This window comes from Rhinopithecus bieti, unplaced genomic scaffold (assembly GCF_001698545.2).
Source record: "Rhinopithecus bieti isolate Rb0 unplaced genomic scaffold, ASM169854v2 scaffold_13342, whole genome shotgun sequence".
Lineage (NCBI taxonomy): Eukaryota > Metazoa > Chordata > Mammalia > Primates > Cercopithecidae > Rhinopithecus > Rhinopithecus bieti.
Genome location: NW_016807690.1, coordinates 1,667,091 through 1,689,033, shown reverse-complemented (window position 1 = coordinate 1,689,033; position 21,943 = coordinate 1,667,091). Strand labels below are relative to the sequence as shown.

The window sequence follows — 21,943 nt, the reverse complement described above, 5'->3', positions numbered from 1 at the left end:
TTTTTTTTGTTCTCCATTTGCTTGGTAGATCTTCCTCCGTCCCTTTATTTTGAGCCTATGTATGTCTCTGCATGTGAGATGGGTCTCCTGAATACAGCAGACTGATGGGTCTTGACTCTTTATCCAATCTGGCGGTCTGTTTCTTTTAATTGGACCATTTAGTCCATTTACATTTAAGGTTAATATTGTTATGTGTGAACTTGATCCTGTCATTATATTAGCTGGTTATTTTGCTCATTAGTTGATGCAGTTTCTTCCTAGCATTGATGGACTTTACATTTTGGCATGTTTTTGCAATGGCTGGTACTGGTTTTCCTTTCCATGTTTAGTGCTTCCTTCAGAATCTCTTGTAGGGCAGGCCTGGTGGTGACAAAATCTCTAAGCATTTGCTTGTCTGTAAAGGATTTTATTTCTCCTTCACTTATGAAACTTAGTTTGGCTGGATATGAAATTCTGGGTTGAAAATTCTTTTCTTTAAAATGTTGAATATTGGCCCCACTTTTTCTGGCTTGTAGAGTTTCTGCCGAGAGATCTGCTGTTAGTCTGATTACTTCCCCAGGCGTGGGATATAATCTCCTGGTGTGCCGTTTGCGAAGACCCTTGGTAAAGCGCAGTATTAGGGTGGGAGTTACCTGATTTTCCAGGTGTTGTGTGTCTCAGTTTCCCTTGGCCAGGAAAAGGAATTCCCTTCCCCCTTGTGCTTCCCAGGTGAGGCAATGCCTCGCCCTGCTTCAGCTCTCACTGGTTGGGCTGCACTCACTGACCAGCACCAGTGAGATGAACTTGGTACCTCAGCTGAAAATGTAGAAATCACCTGTCTTCTTTGTTGCTCACGCTGGGAGTTGGAGGCTGGAGCTGTTCCTATTCAGCCATCTTGGGCACCCCCAATGTCTGCAAATTTCTGAGGCACTAACTGGGTTCAAAGATAAAGGTTTGAGGAGAAATGCCACTGATACTTTAATTCTTTTCAGTTGAACCCATGTTTTGACATGTTGATGTCTACTAACTTGCATTTATTAAAGAATGAGTTATCTTCTTTTCTTTACCATAAAACATATGTAATTGCTATGAAGCATTATTTATCAGTGTGAAAAAAATTGCTGTTTCCACACTGAGCTGATAGAATTCCAGTTAAAAAGCAAAAAACTTGGCATTTCAGTTAACTTCAGTGGTCCCTTAGGAGGGAAAGGTAATTCCATTTAGCTTTGGAAATGATTGGAAATTGTTCTCAGGTACTTGTTATTGTCTCTCTAGAGACTCTGATTTGGTAGCCCTGGCTTTTGCAAAAGCTTCACAGGAGGACCTCTTACTGGCTAATGGTGCCCACCCAACCTCAGGGACTCTACTCAGCCAGGACTGCAGCACCTCTTATTTCTCAGTTATTCAGATTTGAGGCTTGTATTAGTTAGGGTTCTCCAGAGAAACAGAACCAACAGGACACACACAGACACACACGCGTGCGCACGCACACACACACACACACACACACACACAGAGAGAGAGGTATCATGAGAAATTGGTTAATACAATTATGGGGGCTGAGAAGTCCCAAGATCTGGAGTTCATGCGATGGAGACCCAGGAGAGCTGATGGTGTAGTTCCAGTCTGTGTCCAAAGACCTGAGAACTAGGAGAGCCAACAAATAAGCTCCAGCAGCCTCAAGACACAAGAACTGATGTTTCAGTTCAAGTGTGAAGGCAGGAAAAGACTGATGTCCTAGCTCATGCAGTCAGGCAGGAAGAGTTTCCCCTTACCTGTGGGAAGGTCAGCCTTTTTGTTGTTTTCAGGCCTTCGACTGATTGGATGAGGCCCACCACATTAGGGAGGGTAGTCTGCTCTGCTCCGTCTACTGACTCAAATGCTCATCTCATCCCAAAACACTCTCATAGATACACCCAGAATGTTTGAACAAATATCTGGGCACCCAATGGTCCACTCAAGTTGACACATAATATGAACCATCACAAGGCTTATAATTTCAAAGTCAGTAATCCTCTTTGTAACAGAATGAATAGTGGCATTCAAAAAATATGTCCAAGACCTAGTCCTGGAACCTGTAAATACAATCTTATTTGGAAAAAAGATCTTTGCAGATATAATTAGTTAAGGATCTCAGGATGAGATCATCCTGGATTTAGAATAGAACCTAAATCCAATGACGGGTATCCTTTTAAGAGAAAGGCAGAAAGGTATTTGAGAGGGGAGAAGGTTATGTGAAGAAGGCAGAGACTGGAGTTATGCAGGCTGAAAGCAAAGAATTCCTGGGGCCATCAAAAACTGGAAGAGGCAAGAAATAATTTTTCCCTTATAGCCTTTAGAAGGAGTGCTGCTCCACTGATGCCGTGATTTTAGATTTGTGACCTTCACAACTGTGACAGAATAAATATATGTTGTGATAATTTGTTATGGCAGCACTATGAAACTAATACACTCTTCTTCTGGGCAGGAAGCAGTAAGCAGACAATTGAAGACAATTGAAGGTCTCTGGTAGGCTTGTTGGCTTTCTCTGTATTCCAAGAATCCACTTGGCAGATTCTAAGATCACTTGGAATAGTCTTGTTTATTTGTTGCCATTGGGTGTGGGAGTTCTATGGAAGAGTCTTTGTGCATGGATCTTCCTACTTGACCTCGGTGTGTCTATGACGACTTTTTCATTGTCCATTCCTGTTTGATGAAATAGAAGCAGAGGCTCACCTTGTTATGAATGGTGGAAGGAGACCCAGTGTGGCTAATGTCAAGAAGAGCTTACTCCCTCAAGAATTATTTTCTTATTTATACTTCTATTTCCAAATACAGTAATTGCCTTAAGTAACAGCTTCTGCCTTGGTAAGAGGTGTCTGCAAAGAAGGATATTAGCATGTTTTAAGGCTTGTCCACATTTCATAATTCTTACATTTGACTTTGAGGAAAAAGATTCATAAAACCACTTTGAATTATGCCAGTCAAAACAAATTATCTTGAGATCAAAAGACTTACAGTCGTAAGTTGATAAAGAGATCAATTAATTGAGTTTTAAATATAGTTAATACTGCATCCCATGTGCTAGACCATTTTGTAAGAGCCTTATGTACATGATTTGTTTTTACCTTCACAACAACGATATGAGGTAGGTATGAGCGTTAGCTTCATTTTATAGATGAGAAAATGGAAACTCAGAGAGGTTAATAAACTTATCCAAGGTCACACAGCTTGAAGGAGTTAGAGTCAGGGACTCAAAATCATGTCTGTCTGACTCCAAAGCCATGCTCCTACTCTCTCACTTGACTGAAAAATCCCTAACTGGACTTGAGGTAGTGGATAGTGTGGTCTAGAATGGCATTTCTCAAAGTGTATTTTTAAAAATGATAGTGTTTGTTGTTCTTTTGGAATTTTTTGTTTTGTTTTGTTTTTGAGACAAAGTCTTGCTCTGTCGCCCAGGCTGGAGTGCAGCGGTACAGTCATGGTTTATTGCAATCTTGACTTCTTGGACTCAAGTGTTTCTCCCACCTCAGCCTCTTGAGTAGCTGGGACTATAGGCACACACCTCCATGCCTGGCTATTTTTCGGTAGAGACAGGGTTCCCCCATGTTGCCCAGGCTGGTCTTGAACTCCTGGACTCAAGTTATCCACCCACCTCTGCCTCCCAAAGTGCTGGGATTACAGGTGTGAGGCACCATGCCCAGCCTAGTCTTTGGTTTTACAAAAACATTTTTTTTTCATAGTTGAACAAATTCAAAAAACACGAATGATTACAATTTACCAGAACAGTCAAAAGTGTTGAGAAGCCTTGTAGTAAAAAAATAAAAATAAAAAACAAACACATATACAAAAACTCGTTCAATTTTTTTCAGGCCTTTTCTGCTGAACACTTGAACACCTATTAATATCCTGGGGAACCAATATTCCACAGAACATACTCTGGGGAATTCCATCCTAGATTAAATAATCCTGGACTAGGAGAGGCAACAGCTTTCAATGATCATTTTTAAAAATGATATTGTCTTGCTCAGTGAGTTATTCCACATTCCTGCATTACAGCTTTCTCACCCATAAAGTAAGAAGATTCGCTCCTAAATTATCTGTCATAGCTTTAAAATGTTGTGGTCTGCATGTAAAGCAAATGACAATTTGTGAATTTATTTTTTTCCTCTGTTATTGATGTTGGCTGAGGGGCCTGAGGACAGTTACCTTTTATGTTCAGTTACTTTCTGATTGTTCACAGATATCTAAGAGTAAAAGTGTCGTATGTCTGTCACCTCTTCAAGCTTTGCTCTAAATAGGTAGTACACTTAGCCTGTGGTGCCTGTTCTCAAGCTGCCCTGTGTCTCCAAGCCTGGTAAAGTCACCAGGCTTTCTCTGGGTTTACCCATGCTGGACTGCTCTTTCCAAACCACACCTCTCTGTGGAGCCTAGACAGAGCTCTCTGATTTAGACTCTCGTCAAAGCAGAGTACTTTATTCTTTCCTCCATGGGCTGGAGCCTTTCCAAATGCTTTAAGTATTTGCCCCAGTCGTAGAATGTTCTTCCCGTTCCTGTCTGAATAAACAAATACTACTCATCCTTTGCTCCCCAGCGTAAATCTCACCTCCCTCATAGACCTTTCTTCATTCCTTCAGCCTGAACTGATCTTACCTTTTCCGGACTCTTAGTCAACAGTGAGTATTGATCTTACCTGTTAGTTTTTCTTCAGCTGCTTCGGGTCCTAACTCTTGTGTTTCCAAATATGTCATAAACCCCCTGAGAGCAAGTACTGTGGTTTATATCTCTTACGTGTTCCCTGCAAACTCTAGTATGGTGTTCCTCAAACAATATTTGCTCAGTAAACACCAGGTTGATTAACCCGTTGATGCTTCCCCTGCCCAATGTCTTGTTTGGGTTGTGATCCCCTAGCAGAGTCGCTCGGGATGATAAGAGATGTTTCAGCTCACAGCTGTACACAGGCCATGTGAAATTTGGCAACAGGAGCTGCCCACTGTCCCTCCTCACCCTGACCAACTCCCTCCTTTATCAGAACTGTTTTTGATAGTTCAGTAAATCCAGAAAGAAAAATCAGGAGAAATTCTCTTGAGTTTGTTGTTGTTTATTTATTTTATTGTTTTATTTACTTTTTTTTGAGATGGAGTATCGCTCTGTCACCCAGGCTGGAGTGCAGTGGCTCAATCTCGGCTCACTGCAAACTGCTGCCTCCCAGGTTCAAGTGAATCTCGTACCTCAGCCTCCCAAGTAGCTGGGATTCATAGGTGTGCGCCACCACGACTGGCTAATTTTTTTATTTTTAGTAGAGACAGGGTTTCACCATGTTGGCCAGGCTGGTCTCAAACTCCTGACCACAAGTGATCCGCCCACCTTGGCCTCTGAAAGTTCTGGGATTACAGGCGTGAGCCACCGCACCCGGCTGAGTTTTTTTTTTTTTTTGAGACGGAGTCTCGCTCTATCGCCCAGGCTGGAGTGCAGTGGCCAGATCTCAGCTCACTGCAAGCTCCGCCTCCCGGGTTTACGCCATTCTCCTGCCTCAGCCTCCCGAGTAGCTGGGACTACAGGCGCCCGCCACCTCACCCAGCTAGTTTTTTGTATTTTTTAGTAGAGACGGGGTTCCACAGTGTTAGCCAGGATGGTCTCGATCTCCTGACCTCGTGATCCACCCGTCTCGGCCTCCCAAAGTGCTGGGATTACAGGCTTGAGCCATCGCGCCCGGCCAGCGGGCTGAGTTTTATTAAGGATGGAGAACTTGCAGATCCTCGGTCATGGGAAGGAGGTTCGCTGCCAACTCAGCCTTCAACATGACGTGCTGTACAGATTCTTGTTATTATCGTCAGTAAGTTTTTAAATGAGCTAGAACTGATGCCGTTTACGTAGGGTTGGTTGGCTATAGGTGGGGTCTTCCTCTTACTGCAACCTCCGCCTCCCAGGTTCACGCCATTCTCTGGCCTCAGCCTCCCGAGTAGCTGGGACTACAGGCGCCCGCCACCATCCCCAGCTAATTTTTTGTATTTTAGTAGAGACGGGGTTCCACCATGTTAGCCAGGATGGTCTCAATCTCCTGACCTCGTGATCCACCCGTCTCGGCCTCCCAAAGTGCTGGGATTACAGGCTTGAGCCATCGCGCCCGGCCAGCGGGCTGAGTTTTATTAAGGATGGAGAACTTGCAGATCCTCGGTCATGGGAAGGAGGTTCGCTGCCAACTCAGCCTTCAACATGACGTGCTGTACAGATTCTTGTTATTATCGTCAGTAAGTTTTTAAATGAGCTAGAACTGATGCCGTTTACGTAGGGTTGGTTGGCTATAGGTGGGGTCTTCCTCTTGCTGTCATTGCCTGTTCTCTAACATTTGTTTTCAATAGAGGGACAGCTGGAGGGGTGGGGTTTATATTTGATACCTTTATGAGCTTTTCGGTGCATGCTCTTTGATTGCTTTGATTGCTATTTAAATAGACTGGAAAGAGTGCAGAATGCTTTTATTCATTTTGTTTTCTGTAATGCTTCTCAGTGTCAAAAATAAGAAAAAATAATTAGTGGTACCTAAGTGCTGCAGTTCCTGTGAGGAACCTGAGATGGTCCTGGCCGTGTTGCGGATGTGCGTATAAGCCTCGGAAGACCCCAGGCGTGATTGACTACGTGGAGGCCTGTCAGTGGACAGGTGTGACTCAGGGCCCAGAAACAGTGAAGTTAAAAATATGAAAATGTGTTACAATAGCAAGTTATTCTAAACCGTTTTATCAGCAGCACTCACAACCGTGCCTGGTGTACAGCAGACACTAAATAAATGCTGGTAGTGAACGGAAGAGTGAGTCATGCATACCAGATCTCACCTGGTGGTGGTGGCGTGCTGGAGGGTGATGCTGAGATGGATTCTGAGGCTCCATCCAAGGGCAGTAGGCAGGAATCCTGTGCTCCCTGAGGGCTGCCTGCCAGAAAAGGGCAGGGCGTCATGGTGGCACATGTACCATTATAGCTGCCCTGATCTGGGTCCTTTGCTGAAGGCCTCCTTCAGTTAATGGGAACAGATTGTGTGTAAGAGATCCTTTGGAAAGTTCCATTTTCCATCCACCCATCCGACCGTCCAGTGAATATTTATTGAGTATTACCATACACCAGATACTTTGCTGAGGGCTGGTGATTCAGTGGTGCTTATAACTGTTCCCTGGCCCCATCAGTATGGGGAGGATTCAGATGTTGTATGGCTAGTTATAAATTGGGAGGCAAGGCTGGGCATGGTGGCTTGCACCTGTAATCCCAGCACTTTGGCAGGAGGATCACTTGAGGCCAGGAGTTCAAGACCAACCTGGCCAACAAAGCAAGACCTCATCTCTACTAAAATTAAAAAAAAAGTTAGCTGGGTATGGTGGCATGCACCTGTGGTCCCAGCAACTCAGGAGGCCGAGGTGGGAGAATCACTTGAGCCCAGGGGTTTGAGGCTGCAGTGAGCTATAATCGTACCACTGCACTCCAGCCTGGGTGACAGAGTGAGATCTTGTCTCAAAAAAATATAAAAAGTAAAATAAATTAGGAGGCACCCACAGAAGAAAAAGGCTGGGGTATGACGAGAGAGCCAACCAGAGGAGGCTCATTTAGATGGTAGTGGGGGAGGGGAGGAGAAGGTGCCATTTAAGCTGAAATGTGAGCACTGGGTAGGAGTCTGTGGGTGGGAAGAGCAGGTGAGAACCTTCCAGAAGTGGGAAGGACATGCCCACAGGCTCCAAGGTAAGAAAACCGTGGGCTGCATATGGAACAGAGGGGAGCCAGGGTGGGAGCAGCTCAGTGAGGGGGGCAGGGGCTGAGGCTGCCAAGGGAGGCAGGAGGCATGGCGCCTAAGAGGCCTTGTCAGCCATGTAATTTTAAAAGTTTGGTTTTAATCCCAACTTTTATAAGTCAGCAAACATTCATTCATGTGTAGAGGACCTGACAACAGAATCAAAAACCATAAACACAGAATTAGACACTAGAGAATGTACACTGTGTAAATGCATCACTCTCTGTCTATACTCAGAGTTGTTGCTGAGGGGAAGTTTACCTGTGGACACGGGTGGGGCTGAGGGGAATGGGCAGCCCCTGTTCTCGCTGTCCTTGGTGTGCACAGAGAAAGTCTCCCTTTGGCTCCAGGTTGTATCTGACCTTGGCTGCTCCTGGCACTGTCTCCCTTTTGATCGGGGAAAGGCTTAACGCTCACTTGCATGGGTGAATGTGCAGCAAGCGAGCAGGGACAGATCTCAGCGGTATGGAACCCCTCAGGTCCTAGTGCAGCGTGTGTGTGTGTGTGTGTGTGTGTACCCCTCAGGTCCTAGTGCAGCGTGTGTGTGTGTGTGTGTGTGTGTGTGCACGCACCTCTCGTAGGCATCACCTGGCGGGGAGAGCAGTGGGTGAATTCCATGGCATTTTTGGCTTCTCTTGTTCCTCCCTTCTTCAGCTCCAGAATCTTCCATCCTTGCCCAGTTAGTGACTTGTACCCCTTTCTTACTGTTTGGCTTCTCTGTGTGTCTGAGTCTTTAGGGTGAGTAGAAAGGTGTGATGATCATCTTCCGCCCAGCCCTACCTCTCAAGATGAGCTAGATACCGTAAGTAATAACCGTGCAACTTTGATGATCCAGCGACTGGAGGAGGAGCAGAGGAAAGCACCAATAAATAAAAAGATGGGCATTCATTTCTGTCGACACATGTACTCCCAGCCGCGGCACATGTTCTGTTTTTACGTCTGGTCTGCATTCCTCCTATGTGACCTTTCCTGCCTGTTGCTGGGAGAGACACTCTTAGGCCACTGCAGATACTAGTGACTCATGGATCATTACGATTATGTTGTTTCTATCTTATACTGTTAGACCTTTTCCTTGATCTTTGGGGTCATTGGCTCTCCCATTGTTTGTGCACCTTGGGCATTTTAATAAAACTTTCTGTGCCTCAGTATTTTTATCTGTAAAATGGGAACAGTGTCTTGTATACTGTCCAATATATGCAGCTTCATTCCTTGCACCCCAGGAAAGCACATGATTTTAATATAAAAAGGAGACATATCAGCCCTCAGACCACACCGCTGTGCCCCTCTGGAGCGGAGAGGCTGAGGGAGACGAGGAGGAAAAAAGAAGTAAGAAAAGACAGTAAAACCCCTTAGACTGTGACAGTGAGGCCAAAGTGAGCTTTTATGAGAACCACATTTGAGCCCTGGAATAAAAAATAAGAGCAACATACTTTAAAAATTATTTATGATTTTAAGCACATGAAAGGCGTATCATGTACCCAGGGAGGGCATAATGGGGAACAGCTGGCTAGCATGTGTCTCGCCATTTCTGAGGTTGTTCATAATTTTCTGATGTCCAAGAATAACAGTAGTAATGATGCCACTGCTGATTGTATTAATAACAATAAAGAAGGTTGGGGGGTCTTTCCTGAATCCTGCTAAAGGCAAGAGGAGAGCCTGGGCTGCTGGGTTTGGCAGGGGCGGAAAGGGGCACTACAGCCTGCTTGCTTCTCAGGGGCAGTCCATGGAGCCCAGCCAAGGATCAAAGGATGTTAGGTTGAAGGAAAGGGCTCTAGAAGGGGAAGGCAGGAAGCCCGTGTTCCTGGCATGATTTTACCACTGACTCTGGCTGTTCCCAGCCCCTCTGAGTCTCCGTGTTCTCATCTATAAAGTAGAGATGCTCATCCTCCCTGGCAGGCACACCTTACAGAGTTTGTACGGACCGGGGATGAAAGGATGCTCAGGGAAGTGCTGGGTATACTGCAAAGCATTCCAAACACAGAAGGGGTTGTTACCATCCTTGTGTCTCTCCAGGGCTTACCACAGTCAACCACCAAGCTTGGGACTGGACATCTAGGAGGTACCCAGAGATGCTTGTGCCACGAATGAATGTTTCTTTTTCATTAAATGTTCAAAGCCACGGAGTGGTCGCCTTGGACAATACTTTTTAAAGTATTTGGTCCTGTTGTCTCTTTTATGACTTGTTAGGTTGGTCTGGAGTAGCGCTCAGTCTAAGGCAGATTATCCTCCGTTGCCGAGTCATCTGAGCACGCTGCCCAGTGCCCTGTGAATTAGGGGATTTTTCCGTACAGCTGGTGGGCATAAGTGCTGTTCCCTTTCAGACAGTTCCCTCTCCAGTCTTGGGTGCTTTTATCACACTCATGCACTAAATACTCAAAGGGGAGCTTCTGCAGCCCTCTGGGGTGCTCTGTCCTGTGAACTCTAGTTGCCTTGGTCTCCCCAGACTTAGAGCTCAGTCTTCTCAACTCAGGGAGTTTCCTGGGCTCCACCTGTCTCCTCTCCCAAGGCAGTGAGCAGGACTCACAGGGCTCCCCTTGTCTGTCTCCCATCTCTCAGGGATCACTGCCTTTCGCTGTCTGATGTCCAGTATCTTGAAAATCATTATTTCATGTATTTTGTTCGGGTGTTTTGGTTGTTTCAGGCAGGAGAGTAAATGGGTCCCTGTTACTCCATCATAGTAGGAAGTAGAGGTTCCCTTGTTTTCCCTTTGGAGATGAAGAAGCTGGGAGAAGGGAATGACTTGTCCAAAGCTGTACATCTCACTGGCATCCGCAAGGTGGCATCCTCCTGTCCCCACTGTGTGCCGGCACACGGGAGGGGTCCCTGCTTTCCATAAGTCCATGGTTTCTTGGGGAGACAGACAAATCAACTGAGAATTTGAGACAGATGCATAAGTCAAGAAAAGCAACCCACAATATATTTTATGAGGCGGGTATTTATCCACAGGGTACCAAGGAAGCATGGCAGGAAGTGAGAGGGCAAGGAAGGGCTCCCGGGAGGGTTGGCACATGAGCCTTGTGGTGAAGGAGAGGCAGGAGTCATCCAGGTGGGAGAGGAGGGAGAACGTCTCAGGAACCGGTAACATGCACAACAGCTCGGAGGCAGGAAGCAGGTCCCTCACCCCAAGCCCAGTGTGTATGGTGTGGTACTACTGGGGAGACATGTGTGTTTTATTGTGGATATGCACCTGCTCCATCCCCCTGCTGAGTCCCTGAAGTCTGGAAATTTCTTCCAACACAAGTTTGCTGTGGTGTTTCAGCCTGGGGACATTTGTGTAGGGTCTTGTTCAGGGCTATGCAGTTGATGTTACCATGAGGTTTCTGGTGGGACTCTGGCCTTCCACACTCTTGAAGGCAGCCACCAGTATTCCTTTCAGTGATACGGAGCATCCTCCATCGAGAAACAGTTGAAACTTACCCCATTCCCACTCCTGGTTCCAGTAAAAACAGCGCGGAAGCCCACTCCCTTTAGCCTATTTCTCTAGGTGAGCCCTACCAGATCCATTGCCAAGGTGAGGCTCAGGAACTGCCTGGAGGTTCTCAGCTGAACGTCTGCTAGAGCCAGACCCTGAAACAATCGATGGGTTAGAAATCTGCATCAACTAAATGCAGGCATTCCAGGCCCCTGTGGGTGCTACACTCCTGGGTGCTTTTGCACTTGGTAGGGGCAGGAGGGGGAGCCTTTTGGCCTGTCAGAGGTCTTAGGCTTTTGGCTCACCTCTAGCCTGGTTTATTTCTACCAAGACCAGACGAGTTGTCTTATGACTGTTTGGATCCCAGTCTGGGCTCCTCCAGTGACAGCAACTGCTGTCATCAATGCTGTTTCTCCAGAGATTGATTGATTGATTGATTGATTCATTCATTCATTCATTCATTCATTCATAAAATAATAGGGAACATTTTGGACAGTATCCTGTCCTCGTGGAGTTATGGTTTGGTAGAGATGGCTGGACATTCATCAAACAGTCACTCAAATAAGTATAAAATTACAACTGTGATAAGTGTTATGAAAAAAAGGAATTAGGGCTCATGAAATACAGTGAAGGTGGGACTTGCCATTGTTTGGAAGCCAAAAAATAATAACCTCAGTGTGAACAGAGCTTAGTGAGCCAGTGGGTAGGGGGTGGGGAGGTGGGGGCCATAGGGGCTGGGGAGGAGATGTGCCCAGCTCAGCCAGTGTCTGGGTGCAGTCAGTAGGGACTACACGGAAAGGTAAATATGGAGACTTCTGCAGGTTCCATGGGATGTGTTAAAGAGTTTTGGTCTTTTTCCTAAGAGCAATGGGTGACTGTTGAAGGCTTTTTAATGAGGAGGCAAGAAGATGAGATTTTTGCTTCAGAAACTTCACTTGGTCTCCTGTGTAGAGACCAAATTGGAGGTGGGCAAGAGTAGAATTGTCAGATAGAACATAGGACGCCTAGTTAAATTTCAGTTTCAGATAAACAATGCATACTTTTTTAGTATATGTATGTCCCAAATACCACATGGGACATAATTGCATTTAAAATGTATTGTTTTAACTGTGTTTTTAAAAAGTTTTAAATAGGTTGGAAATATTGCATGGAACCTAATTATGCCAAAGATTATTCATTGTTTATCTGAAATTCACATTTAACTTGACATCTTATATTTTTATTTGTTAAATCTGGCAACCTTTAGCAAGAGAAAATGTGGAGAAACTGGTTATAGACCAGTTATTGTTGTAAACTACTAAAAGATGCTTAGGTTAGGGTCGCAGAGGTGGAGATGGAGAGGAGTGGACAGAGAAGGAATAGTCCTGGTTGGTCCAAATCTGCCATTCAAAGGCATCTGGAAGACAGAGTCCATCAGCTTCCCTCCTACTCTGAAACCAATTTCCGCACACATGCCATTTAAAGACATATGGGTATGGTATGGTGAACTGCATAGTCTCAGTGCGGGTCAGGTGTCTGGTCAGAACCTGCACGGAATGGCCTATAAGACAGTGTGAGGTGGTCTTATTTCTGTCTCCATCCCTCCAGACCGGAGACACCTGAGAAGTGAGTTCTGTGCATTGCAGTGACTGATGTGTGTGAAGGAGAGATTTGGTAGAAAGGTCAAGACCTTTACAACAATAGAGGCAATATTGTAAGTTGTACACTGTTTTTCCCCATGATAACTCACATTTTAGCAAATTAAGCAGTAGAGTAAAGCAGTCAAGAACATGGACTTGGCGAGGGGCTTTAAACCCCGTTGGTTATTAGCTTGTCTATACTATCTGTGTGATCTTGGCTAAGATACTTAGCTCTCTTGGCTTTGCGACATATTTTAAGATTAGCACTGAAGTACCTTGAAAGCCGGGCCCACAGGAGATACTTAGTAAATGGTATATGCTACTGGAATCAACAATCTCCTTGTTTCAGAAGGCAGGCTTACTCTTCGTCTTCTTACACAACTCACTTGATTATCTTCTTAATTCACAGCTCTGGTTTGGTTGCTGTTCACACTCTTCACTGTCTTCCACTGCCTTGTGTAGCAGATCTCCATGCACTCGTCTCAGTTTGCCTCAACTGAGTTTGCATGGAAATCTGCTGCACAAGGCAACGCAATATTGTTGCCCATGAAGATTGTCACTATTGCCCATCAGAACCCCTTTGTCCAAGCAAACCAGCTCATGTAGCCCTCCTTAAACCCAGCTTGAACATTTCCACTTTTTTGTTTGCCTAGAATGTCTTTGCCTGTATCTGTTCAAGCCTTATTAATCAAAAGTATTTATAAGTTAATGTTAACAGAAATATGAACAAAACAAGATATAAAACATACATAGGAAATGAAGTAAATGCCTGTCACTAGGGAAATGGCTAAACAAATTACTATTCATGTCTACTGTGTAATATTATGCATCCATTACAATAGCTGTATGCAAACTGTCCTGGAAAGATATCTATGATATAATGCGAAATAAAAACAGCAAATTATAGAGGAATATGTGAAGTAGGGTCATAGTTGCTTAGGAAGGAACCTAGTTCTATCTATATGGAAAGATAGGAATTAAATACATTCCCAACCATTAAGCGAGGTTCCCTTTGGAGAAGAGGGTGGGAATTGGGTGGGAATTGGTTAGGAAGGAACTCCTAACGTTTAGTTAATATACTTTAATGGTTTACGCTTGTTCATTTACCTGAACCATGTTAATTTTGTAATTGAAATTAAAGCAAAATGCATAGAAAAAGGTTTAGAAGAACAAAATAAACTGTGGTTATGTTTCAGTTGTTAGACTGGGGAGGCTCTTGTCCTGTCCTTACTTATCATTGTTTTATTAAAGAACAAAAAGGTAATGGAAGAAGATTACCCTTCTGCTAAATCCAACTGAAATGCTACTCCCTCAAAAAAACATTTTTCTAATTCCTCAACTGAATGTGCTGCCTCCTTTCTTTGAACCCTCGAAGTACTTTATGTATCTTTTGTGGCATTTTCTCATTCTATCTTGGTGAGTGTTTCAGGTACCCAAGTATGAAGACAAGTATTTCATACCAGTCTTACTGCCCCTCTACATTGAAGTAATGTGAAGCTATCATGGTAGAGAAGGAAATAGGATTTCGAGTCAGAGGGTCTGGATGTTGCCTCTTGTTCTGGATGTCTGTTGCAGCCTGACAGATTAGCCCACACTTAGTAGCTTAAAACAACAGCCATTTTATTTTACCTCATGATTTTTTGGTCAGGAACTTCGGCAGAGCTGGGCTGGGTGATTATTCTGCTTCATGTGGTGTCGACTGGGGTCACTTGGTGGTAGCCAGCTTAGAGGTGGGCTGGACGGGAGGGTTCAGGAAAGCTTTAGTGGTATGCCTGCTGCTTGGCAGGGCAACTGGAAGACTGGGCTCAACTGAGTGCCTTTCCCTCACTGGGTACTCTCAGGACATCTTGTAGACTTCTTATGGTGTGATTCAGGGCTTCAAGGGATAAGGCAGACCAAGGCTGAGGCTGCCCATCTTCTAAAGCAGTGGTCCCCAGACCTTTTTGGCACCAGGAACTGGTTTTATGGAAGACAATATTTCCATGGACTAAGGGTAGAGGGGGTGGTGGCAGGGATAGTTTCAGGATGAAACTGTTCCACTTCAGATCATCAGGCATTAGATTCTCATAAAGAACACAACACACAACCTAGATCCCTCACATGTGCAGTTCACGATAGGGTTCATGCTCCCATGAGAATCTAATGCCATGTCTGATCTGACAAGAGGCAGAGCTCAGGCAGTAATGCTTGCTCACCCGCCACTCACCTCCTGTTGTGTGGTCCGGTTCCTAACAGGCCTTGGACCAGTACCGGTCAGTTTGTGGCCTGGGGATTGGGGACCCCTGTTCTAAAGGATGGAACTAGCATAGTGTCATGCCTGCTATCCTCCACTGGTTAAACATCCACAGAACCAATGCAGATTCAAGGCGGGTGGGAACAGAGATGCTACCTCCTAAAAGAATTTGTGTAAAAAATGTGTGGCCATCATCAATTTGTCACAGCTTTGCTGTGAGAAATACAACCTCTGTGTCTCAATGACTCCATTTGCAAATTATAAAGATCCAAAGCTATAATGTATGCAAAGCATGCTATGCATTATAAAAAAAAACTGTATGCACTATAAATATTAACATTTACCTTGGTATTAAATCTATGCCTTACTCAAGGCAGGTACTCATTACATGTTTAATACTTTGAAAGCAAACTCGTTTAAACACAGATATTTCCTAAGAAAAACACAAAGAATGTGATGCTGCATGATCACATAGAAGCGTGGCTCAGTTTTAGAGTATAGACTTTGGATTAGGTTGACACGAGTTAAATCCAAGCTCTGTCACCCTGTTCCTATCTATGTGGCCTTTGTTAATTTGCCTCACCTCTCTGAGCCTTAATTGTCTCATCATAATATGGAAATAGTATTACTTACCTAGCAGCGTTGCTGTAAGCATTGGAGCTAATTTGTGTCTAGCACCTAGTAGGGTCACATAGTAGGTGTGCAGTTTCTCTAAGATGATATCGAGTCATATAGAAAGTTTGGACTCCTCACTTAATTCCTCTGCACTGCTCACCTCCATGAGCTCAAAGGATTGAGAGGAGTCGAGAGTCCAGGTCCTTGCGAAAGCATTGGGGAAAAGGGGAAGGCCCTTCTTCTTGTTTCTCCCAGTCTCTTCCTCTCTCCAATGTTCACCTCTAGGAATCTTTGTCCATGCAGCTTTTTTTTTTGTGAAGCAATTCCTCTCTGCTGGAACTGGCCCCCTTTTCAGACCTGTGGCTCTTCCTTTCATAGACGTACGAGATCAAAGCAGGAGGCAGCATTGCAAAGAAGTTCAGCGCAGCTCTGCAGAAGCTGAGCTCACCCCTGCAGCCCCGAGTTCCAGAACACAGCAGCAAGATGAAAAACCTCTCCTACCCATTCTCCAGGGAGAAGATGTACCTGTGAGTATTGAAGCTGCTGGAGCAGGGATGTGGGAAGGGATGGGAAGGAAAATTGAATACTGTTCCATGACTCAGCCCTGGGGCTCCCAAAGTGGGTGCCCCAATGCCTGGGAGAGAGAGTAGGAAGCATGTTCTCACGGTGACATTGTCCCTGTGCCTGCTTTGTGAACCCCCTCCCCGTGTGAGATGATCCCAAACAGCTGAAGGTGCTTGTGCAGCAGGAAATCCGCCATTTGACCATTTTGCAGGGTGATGGGCAAACCAGGGAGCAGCCAACAATAAACTTTGGAACTCTGTGAGAAAGTGGTCAGACACCTGTGTATCTTCTGTAGGAAAACTTTCTTCCCAATTGCCAGTCTAATAGGGTTTCAACAGGATATGATAAACCAGAGAGAAAGTGGATGAAGCCTCTGGGTTTCTGGATTCCAGCTGCCTACTTGTACCTTCATTGACTGTCAGGGGTCCTCCCCTGTCCCTGCACCCTGCCTAGGAAGAGTGAATAAAAGCTCTTCACAGAGATAGCCACTTGGGAAACATTTGGAAGGGGGAGCCACAGCTGGGAAGTGGGAGATGCAGCCGCCAAGCATCAACTTTGCTCTAGGAGCTAATGAGAAAATAAACAACCATCAAGGGTGATGAGAAAATGGAGCAAGAGAGGGAAAGGCCGGGGCATGGAAGGGCAGAGAGGATGGAAAGAAGGACTTTCTCATTTTGGGAGGTGGAAGTTGTGGAGCAGTGTTTCTGTTGTCCATGAGAGACTGTCTCCTATCCATCTTTGCTGTATTCGCTATTATCCTACACACATGCCTGTGCTGTTTCATTTGCATATATTTACCCTCTTATTGAGTACTCATGCCCCCTTGTGAGGTGACCGGCCAGGTCTAACTATCTTCTATTATAGACACCAAAGTCTAAGTCTGTCCAGGGTCACACCGCCCAAAGTGGCTGAGCTGGGTCTTGCATGGTGACTGGTGGCTTGCTGCTCTTTCTGTGTCCTGTGGTGCTTCCCTGCGTCCCCTTCCCTGGCCTTCATTTATGCTGGTGCTGGCATCTGAATGGTAACCTCCTAGGCACCTCCGTTCATTTTACTTCTGTTGTCCTTCAAGACTGGTTCATCAACACCTTCCTTTTGAAGGATATTCTGCTCTTCCCAACCAGAAGCGTGCGCTTCACCCTCTGAACTTTCATATCAATGGTCTGCATGTTCCCAGGTTCTACTCTGTGTCAGTTACTTGGAGAAATGTACATTTCAGTGATTGGAGCTCCTGGGGTGCTGGGAGCATATTTCCTTCCTTCATCACTGCATCCTCTAGCACAGCTTCCTCAGCATTACAAACATGCCCCATGTGCTATTTTCTGAGTGAAAGCTCAGTGTATGAAGTTAAAAACAGACACAGCCTTTGCATAATTAAGATTTTTCTAATGGATGAGATGACAGTGACATTAAATGAAATTTTGAAGAATCAGAGTGATAATCCAACACCGTGGAATGATACTCTTTTTGGTTTGTATTTTTTACTGCCTTTGTTCATGCACCAGTATCTTTTTTACATACTTTCCATTTGGAACCTATTCATCATATATTTTTCTAACATGGTGTAATCTTTTTCTATACACAAAGTTTTCATAATTATAAATTTCAATGACTGCATGATACCCTATCCTATAGATTTTGGCATTGCATCTTATTGCTATAATCTTTATTATAAGTACCTTTTCAATAGGCATTTTTTATTTATGTTATTTTTCTTTCTGTGTGTTGTATTTCTTCCCTAAGAGAAATTTCTAGGATGAGTTTTTAGAATTACTGAGTCAAGAAGGGCATAAACATTGTGTGTGTGTGTGTGTGTGTGTGTGTGAGTGTGTGTGTGCACCTCATAAGTCTTGCTATATTTGCTGTCCGCTGTTTTGGTGTCTCCAGGTACAACATCCAGGAAAAGGACACCTTCTTTGATAATGCCACCCGCAGCCGCATTGTAAGTAAATGGATGTACTGTGTTAGGAAAGAGGATGGGGAAAGAGCTGAGTCCCTAGTTGGCGGGGCATTCTCTTACCCTCCCTGCCACCTCACACAGTTATTTGCTTGGAGTTGCCTAGCAACTGAGAAAAGTATGCAAGAGCTTCCCCATTCCCCAGAAGAAACAGCAAATAACTGCCCTTACTTGTGGTTTAAGGGGAGCGTCTTCTTCTCTATATGTGTTCTCCATTAAAGTTCTTAGGAAAATAAACCAGGGAAGGTCATAGCTGCTGCGGGGATTAGTTAGGTGAACCCCTTGATTTACATAGAGGAAACTGAGGCTCTGAGAAGCAATGCATTGAAAAAAAAAATTATATAGATCATTAGTGTCAGAACAAGGACTAGAACTAGTCCTTCTGATTTTTGGACCACTGTGTTTATTTATGCATTTTCTCTTCTTTCAACTCCCATGACAGAGTCATGTGAATTTATATAACATGGAATGCTAGTTAACCCATTTGCCCAAGAATATCATCACCAGCCCATTCACTAGAAAGCCAACTCTCGTGACCATAGCTCTTCTATCATAGTCATTTTGCCTTTATGTCAAGTGTTTGAATTTTGTAGGATGAATAAAAATCTGCATATAGCCTGTGTTTCTGTGGCCCCTGCATGAGCAGTAGAACATCTTCATTCACCAATCAGTTTATTCTCTATCACCCTAGAGGTCACGTAGCCTATGGGCACAAGACAGAAAGAGGGGCCCAAGGAATGCCAGAAACTTACACATGCCCGCATGGGAAGTATGAAGTGAGTTCCCATTGATCCTTACCAAAGAACTGAAGTTTCCACAGGAGGAATAAGGATTAGATACCTAGAAGGGTGGTAAGAAAATATAGGAATAAGAAGGGACAGGTGATTAGAGGAGGCTAGGAGATGATTTCCCAGGCACACTGCAAACATGGCATTAACTCTTACTTGCAGGATGGGCAAGGAAATCTCAGCTCCCTTAGCCTGGTGTCTTAGGCAGAGTTAAAATGGGCATGTGATTTCTTTTTTCTTCCAATGGAAAAAGGCATGAACGTCCCATTTTCTTGGTTGATGATATTACTAGCCAATTAAATCTCACTGTGGCTTGGGTCCCACGACTGTGGGGGAGTTATAAGGTGTTGTGGAGATTACTCGATAATTGCAAAGTGCTGGTAAAATAATTCAATGCCATAAAAATGCTGTTCCTAATTATTATTGCTGTTGAATTACTGTACTATATTAGGAGCAGGATTAAACACTCTTGGACCCCGTAGTTATTTACTTACCACTCCCTTTAGACTGTGGCTGGAATATGGGAATGTAAATAATGATGGAATAACACATCTAGCATTCATCTCTCCTTCTGGAAGCATCTTCCTTTCCTCAGTCTACTCCACACTGAGAACAGGGGAAAAGAGCCTTGAGTTTTGTCCTGGGATCTATTCTGCCCTGGACTTTGGCTGGAGGACCTCACCCACATCTGTGGATGTCTCCCCTATACCTGCTTCTTTGTGGGTGTCTGAGCACCTCAGCTTTTTGTTGCAAGGCAGACTTCATTGCTGGGCATCTCTTTATAGACTGGCACAGGCTTGTCCCTCCCTGATTCTTTTGTGGGAAGCACCCCTGCAGGCCCCATAGGCCAGGGGATTCTGTAGGCCATTCTGGGCATGTCGGGCTTCAGGCAGGCAAAGCCACTGAGTCGGGAGCTGCTGTGTGCCTAGGACTGTGCTCTAAGACATGAATCTTCAAGGAAGTGTATGATATGCTCTGATCAGGGAGGCAAGATGAGGACCCAGGAAAAAACCACGAAATAAAGACATCAGTGACCAACATAGAGGTAGCTCCTTTGCGGTTTCAGAGTACTTTCCTGTGCACGGCCTGGCTGGCCTCCCGAGCAGCTCCGCTAGATGGCCCCATTACAGACGCAAGCTGACCCTCCTGACGTTTGCTCCGGACCCTCCGCACCTACCTCCGGAGCTTTCTGCTACCGCACTGGTTCTCCCCGTCAGCCGGGCTCCAGGCTGGGGGAGGGGGCCTGCCCCTCCCCGGGACCCACCAGACAGAACCCCGCCTTTCCTGAGGTTCCCCGACGTGGGCGGCAGACACTGTCCCGACCCCACAGACCCAGGGCTTCCTCCCAGCCCTCCCGAGGCTATGTGGTCCGGGGTGGGCTCCTCTGTTTTCCTTACCTCCTGTAACTGCAGTCCATGTCTAGCCTTTTATGCATTTGTTTTTCTCAGGGTGGGGCGAAGGGGCGGGGGATGTGTGCGCGGGGGGTTACATCCCTTGTGTCCTCAAAGTCCTCAAGTCTGAGTGGGTTTGATGTGCGGGCCATGAGCCAGGCACATGCTTGGCTTAGCCCTCGCTGCACATGGACCCGGGCGTCTCCCGCCCCTGCAAGGCAGTGGTGAGGGTGACGCACGGTGGAGGGCGGGGGAACGAGGCGCTTACAGCTCTGCTGTCGTCCCCTTTTAGGTGCACGAGATCCTGAAGCGCACAGCCTGCTCCCGAGCCAACAACACGATGGGTAAGGACCCCAGCCTGCGGGCAGGGTGCTGACGGGCGCTGAGGCGGCTCCCGCCCTGTGCTTTCAACAGCTCCCTTGGTGGGCAGCAAAGAACAAAGCAAACAAATGCCCCCCACGGAGAGGCTGCTTAACTTAGGCTGGGAAGCCTGCCTTGGCCCCAGGAGCAGTGGGGGTCCCATTTCTTAGTGGGGCTGCTCCCAGGCTGTTGTAACTTCTCCCAGGCCTTCATCCCAGGTCTCCGGGCCTTCTCTTTCTCTTTTCCCCGTACCGCCCACACCTGCCACTTTATCCGGATAATTCTGCGGCTCCTCTGTTTTTCAACATTTCGAATAGTTTTTAATCACCCAAGAAAAGCATCTTAGAGGTCCTTTAGTCCAACCTCCTCATATTATGTCAGAAGAGATGAACCGCCAGAGAGGGTGCATAACTGGCCTAAGCCCACACAGCAGGTGATGGTTAAGTCTGAGTGAGCCTCTTCTAAGTTCAGCATTCTTCTCACCATATCTGGCTGAATCTGTTTGCCCTGTGGTTTGTTTCTTAAATATTAGGGTAATTGTCTTGGACGCATTTGGGGCCAAGTATAAGGCAGGCAGTATAAGGCAGGCAGTCCAGATCCTGGTGGATTGTGTGGAAGACGTCTGTGATGGCCCAGGTACAATGTGAGCTGTGCCCATAACCCCCTGAGACTGCTTTTTGGAGAAATGTGCCAAACGTCACACACAAACACTTTTGCACAGGAGTTGTTCTTGCATGTTGAACCCTTGTTCCCAAGATGCCATCTCCAAGCGGCTTCTGATAGCTTTGGGAGAGCTGCCTTCAGAATGCGCTTTGGGATGGCAAATCTTTGGCTTTTGAAGCAGCTTTAGGTTGAAAAGAGTTCAAAGTCATTTGGAGTCCTGTCTACTGAATAGAGGAGGTGATCAGGCTCAGGAATGACAATGATGATGATGATGTTAGCTAGCTAGTATTTGAGAGCGTGTTGTGGGGCTTGAGAGTGTGCCTGGGTACCCAGGGCACAGTGCTGGAGAAGGAATCTGAATGGGTGTTATGCCATGATAGTCTTTTTAGAATCGTGCTTAACCTCTCAACAGGGCAATTATGTTTGCTTACTTTTGCTTTGATATATTCATCTTGCTACAAGATTCCAAATAACAATGCACTTTTTAAAATCAGACCTTCCATGTTATGTTATTTGTCTGAAACACGGTGCTGATGAGGCGAGGCTAAGTGGGTGAGGGAATTAGCCTAAAAAACAGAGAAATTTATATATATATAAAATATATATTATATATAT

The 21,943-nt window shown here is 45.4% G+C and overlaps 1 protein-coding gene across 1 annotated transcript in view; it reads left to right on the top strand.

The window, feature by feature from the left end:
• The window catches only part of ANO2 (anoctamin 2), a 288,476-nt gene that overhangs the window by 7,720 nt on the left and 258,813 nt on the right, over positions 1–21,943 (top strand). Inside the window, exons 2-4 of the mRNA XM_017883353.1 lie at positions 15,987–16,135; positions 18,057–18,111; positions 20,598–20,649. Coding sequence (XP_017738842.1) covers positions 16,092–16,135; positions 18,057–18,111; positions 20,598–20,649 — 151 coding nt within the window. The 5' untranslated portion in view covers positions 15,987–16,091. The remainder of the gene's footprint in view (positions 1–15,986; positions 16,136–18,056; positions 18,112–20,597; positions 20,650–21,943) is intronic.